The sequence below is a fragment of the Oratosquilla oratoria genome, chromosome 13, assembly GCF_046742065.1.
Source record: "Oratosquilla oratoria isolate Oo_2021 chromosome 13, ASM4674206v1, whole genome shotgun sequence".
In the NCBI taxonomy this organism is placed as follows: Eukaryota; Metazoa; Arthropoda; class Malacostraca; order Stomatopoda; family Squillidae; genus Oratosquilla; species Oratosquilla oratoria.
The window spans coordinates 37,030,623-37,035,622 of NC_134789.1; the positions used below are offsets into that span (position 1 = coordinate 37,030,623).

General features: G+C 38.7%; 1 protein-coding gene across 5 annotated transcripts in view; it reads right to left on the minus strand.

The window, feature by feature from the left end:
• Positions 1-5,000, minus strand: part of LOC143032384 (uncharacterized) — a 225,827-nt gene that overhangs the window by 1,239 nt on the left and 219,588 nt on the right. For all 5 annotated transcript variants that reach the window (XM_076197064.1, XM_076197062.1, XM_076197063.1 and 2 more), the window contains 2 exons: positions 4,149-4,226; positions 1-2,992 (listed from right to left, as the gene is read on the minus strand). The exon at positions 1-2,992 is cut by the window's left edge and continues 1,239 nt beyond it. In XM_076197064.1, coding sequence (XP_076053179.1) covers positions 2,753-2,992; positions 4,149-4,226 — 318 coding nt within the window. In that variant the 3' untranslated portion in view covers positions 1-2,752. The remainder of the gene's footprint in view (positions 2,993-4,148; positions 4,227-5,000) is intronic.

Below are 5,000 nucleotides of genomic sequence, written 5' to 3' on the forward strand. Positions count from 1 at the left end.
TTGTCTGAACCCAAATTGTCTTGGGTTTATTATATCATTATCTTCCAGGTGTTTTACCCATCTATTCTTGATGATTTTCTCACAAATTTTGGCTATAGTGCTTGTTAGTGAGACTGGCTTGTAGTTAGTTGGTTCTTCCTTGTTTCCTCCTTTATATATTGGTACAATGTTAACATTTTTCCAGTCTTTTGGTATTTTTCCGTCTTTAAGTGACCAATTTATTATGTTATGTATTTTGTCCGCTAGTTCTTTTTTGCATTCTTTTAGAATCCAATTTGCAATTCCGTCCGGGTCATGTAATTTCCTGACGTCAAGGTTTGATAGATGTTCCATTATTTCTTTTTGTGTTATTATTATCTCGCTCATGGGGGGAGATCGCCTTTCATTTCCTTCGTCCCAATATTGTGCTTTCTCTCTAGTGAAAACAGATTTGAAGTGATTATTCATGACTTCGGCCATTTCTAATTCTTCTGTGTATTCCATATTCCCTTGGCGTAATTTCACCATTTCCTGTTTGTTTTTAAGTTTACCATTCATGTATCAATAGAATAGCTTGGGTTGCTCTTTGCATTTATCTATAATGTCCTTTTCATGGTTCCTTTTTTCCTCTCTTCTCACTTTAACATACTCATTTCTATAGTTTATATATACTTGCCATTTTCCAGGTTTTTTATCTTTTCTCCATCTTTTCCAAGCTCTGTCCCTTCTATCTTTTGCCTCACTGCATCTTTTGTTGAACCAGCATTTAATGTACACTCTCTCTAGCTTCTGTCTTGGTACGTGCCTATTCACCCCTTCATTGTAATTATCCACCAAGATATCCCATTTCTCTTCCACTTTTGTCTCTTCCATGTAGAATTTTTCCCAATTTGTATTCTGTTTGTCTTTGTGTGTGTGTGTGTGTGTGTGTGTGTGTGTGTGTGTGTGTGTGTGTGTGTGTGTGTGTGTGTGTGTGTGTGTGTGTGTGTGTGTGTGTGTGTGTGTGTGTGTGTGTGTGTGTGTGTGCGTGTGTGTAAGAATGAACTCAACTAACATGACATGTTCATGTGCATTTCCGTAACAATGAAATGACGTTGACTCTCCAAAACATTTTCTTTGAGAAACAACTTTTTTAATAAAAATATATATGCAGGTATGCCATAAGTTTTGAGTCCGTCTGTTAAGAATCTTAATTCAACAGCCATATCAACATTCAGAGCTAATTTAGATATTTCTGTATATGATGATTTTTATGACAGTCGCATGTGGGATTCGAACCCACTGCTTTCGGCCACCCGTAAGATTACCTTCACAGAGCCTTAACCCACTACACAGCAGTGGGTTCGAATCCTACATGCGACTGTCACAAAAATTATTAGATTAATGTCGCTGTCACTAGCGCATTTCTCTCAAGATTACTGTATAAGTTTATCTGTACAATAATACTCACAATACGTTAGTTTTTTTTTTAACTATGGCAGACGTCACTTTTGATCATAACCATCTCTCAGATAACGATCACTAAATCCTATAAGCCCACTAACTATTCCATATCACTTATTCCTGTCACTCTTTCTTCTTTGTCTCTAATTACTACCAATGACACTCATTTCTGGACATCATCACATTACGTTAATTTCGTTGTTTGTTCCCTTCGGTCGATGTCGTCCTTGATATCTTCTTCGTTGTTCTTCCCGAAAGCTGGGATGGCTGAAAGGGGGTTATCACACTGGGATATTTTTCCTTCAACCTCCGACAAATCCGCTACCGCCGACTCCAGAACTTCTTCCGCCGTAAAATAACTATGACATTATTTTTTTTTCAATAAAAATACATAGAATATCAGTTGATATGCTGGAAGAAAATTATTTTCCTTCAGCATATTAGAGTCCTTCCCTAAAGCTGCGGGCTGCGAATTTGCTCCGACAGTTGGCGGAAATATAGCCCAGTGTGATAGCGCCCTGGGTCAATGGAGAGCGCACACATCTCTAACATCGACTTGGTTCTAGTCTGTATCTGCACATAAATAACCAACAAGAATTGTTCTTTTCAAAGTGTAATGGAAACTGTTATTTCTTAATAAAAAATAACTTTATATGCATTCAGGATATTAAACCTAGTTTCTGATTAAAATCTCAAAACAATCCGTCTTTGAAAAAAATTTAATAGTTTAAATTTATTAGAAAAAATTGCACAATAATGGTGACCGTAACAACAACTTGCCATACAAGCTACCAGGTTTACATTGTCACTTAAATGATCATGTTCATGGAGTTCCCACGGGCGGGATGGCTAGTTCTAGTGAAACCACTAGGATCACTGTTTCTATAATGAGTGATTGCAACATAGTATATCCCATAAAACAAAAACATGTGGGATATTTTTCTTTCAGAACAATATCACTACAAAAAGGTTAATTATACTTAAAAAAAAATAGGACTTGAAAAATGCTTTTTACTTTCTTGGCATCATCCATTGCGTGAGTGTATGGGTCTTTTTCTAGGTTATTTTCTGCCAAGTTCGTCAACTTGCTGTCCACAACGCAGCACAACTTTGTCACTCCACTTTAATCCTGATATCAAAACTGATCTTTCTTTCGCAATGACGACGTCCGCACTTCACTCGTTATGAAACCCAAGAAGACCAGTTTCAGTAACGAACGTCACATGTAACTCTGTGGGTCAGTATTCAGAGTCCTTACAGTTACGATAGGAAACTTCGATTCACGTTCTCTCTTTCCCCACTTGTCAGGGAAACGACTGAAGACGATTTCTCAGAGAGCGCTGACGATGTCTTTGGCACAAAGGTTAGATGACACCGAGTGGCGAGTACTGTGTTGGGACAGGTGCGTCGAGGACCCACGACGGTATTTGGCTAACAGGCTACTACTGCGTATCTCGACGGTCGTCGAGGTGCTCATGTTGGCCTCGGAGTCCTCGAGGGTGACGTCGACGTGTCTCGAGAAGCGAAGGCGTAAAGGAGACTTGGCTATCCGACCCAGCGCTGCCCAGGCCTTTGGGAAAGATAGGTCGGTTATTTAGGAGATGGGAAACTAGATGACATGCGTTTTAGATTACGCACACACACACACACACACACACACACACACACACACACACACACACACACACACACACACACACACACACACACACACACACACACACACACACACACACGCATACACACACGCATACACACACGCATACACACACACACACGCACACACACACACACACACACACACACACACACACACACACACACACACACACACACACACACACACAAACACACGCACAAGCACACACACACACACACACACACACACACACACACACACACACACACACAAGCACACACAAATCTGTAAAATAATTTTCATTACGAGGAACCAGATCACATTTGTCCCTTGGCTTTAATATGAGTTGTATGTGTGTGTGTGTGTGCGTGTGTGTGTGTGTGTGTGTGTGTGTGTGTGTATGCGTGTGTGTGCGCGCGCGCGCGTGCGTGCGTGCTTTGACACGGCTACCCTCTTTATGAGGGAGAAAATGCTTTTGGTAAATATAATAATAATTATACCACGTGTGTTCAAGAGTAAGTTTAAGGGTCCAATCACACTAATCTTACGACCTGTTTCCGACCACCGGGGACCTGGCTGATTTGCGCCGTTCTTCTGTTTATAGAAAGAGTTGAAGACAATGGCGCAATTTGAAGGATATCTCTTCCCCCGTCGTGAAGATGAATACGGAATATCCCCACCAGGCACTAACCGTGAGAGAAGCAAAAGTGCCACCGTCGAAGGAGGTGGTCGGAAACAAACCTTGGTGTGACAAAAGGACTACAAAGGATTACAAAGGCGGAGCATGCCGACAGGAGACCTTTTGGTCCATATCAAGGTCGGATGCGAAAAAAATTATATTAATGATAAATAAATAAATAAATAGATAAATAAATAAGCAAACAAACAAATGAATAAATAAATAAATAAACAAATAAATATATAAATAAATAGATAAATAAATAAATAAACAAACAAATAAATAAATAAATAGATAAACTAATAAATAGATAAATAAATAAATAAATAGATAAATAAATAAATAAATAAATAAATAAATGAATAAATAATAAAAACAGGGGCTCAAGGAATGTAGCGGGCAACTTACCTCGGCCGGGCGGGCCAAGAAGGGTACAGCTGGGTAAACCCAGGAAAGGCCAATCATCTGAAACCAGAAGGCCGCCACCTGTGTCCACATCCGAAAGCCACATCGCCCATGGGCGTGGGTGGGTGGGCGAGGATCATCGTCATCGTCGATGTGGTGGGCGGAGTGGGGTAGAGGTGGAGGGAATAAAGAAGAAAAGAAAGAAATTATTATTTTTGTTGTTATTACAACTGCGGTGGTGTTACGTTTAACAATTGCGTGAGCAGTCACTACGTTGGATATTGTTGTATGGTCGCACCAATTCAGTTCAGGTCTATATTTATTAATTTTTTTCTTGTTAAGAAAAGATACACAGAAAAGAATTGTGTTGAGGATAGATAACTGTTATGATTAAGGGTATAAAACTAGTTATTTCAGGGGAATATAAAATGAAAAAAAATTATAATAATAATAATAGTAATAAGCATAAGGTAAAATAAGGAAAGGGTAGGATTCAGAGAACAACGAAACCTAGATTATGTGTAGAATTTCTTTTAGAAAAAAAATTAAAAACTTCACCTCAATAAAGTTATGTTTAGTTTTTCAAGTAAGAAAATATGAAAGGAAAGGTTAAGAGAGATGAACCTATTTGAAGAGAGCAGAGATGAAAAACACGATGAGAAGGGAAACAAGTTTGTTGGTTTTAAGGTCACACTTCAGAATTGATAAATAAAGTAATAAATTTAAACTATTTCTTTCTGAATAAAGCTACACATTGATTCAACTGTTAAAAAACTCCTCAAAGGGTTACAGACTATCTGATCAGTTGAGGAATGTTTTCCCCTTTGATATGCACACACACGCACACACACACAA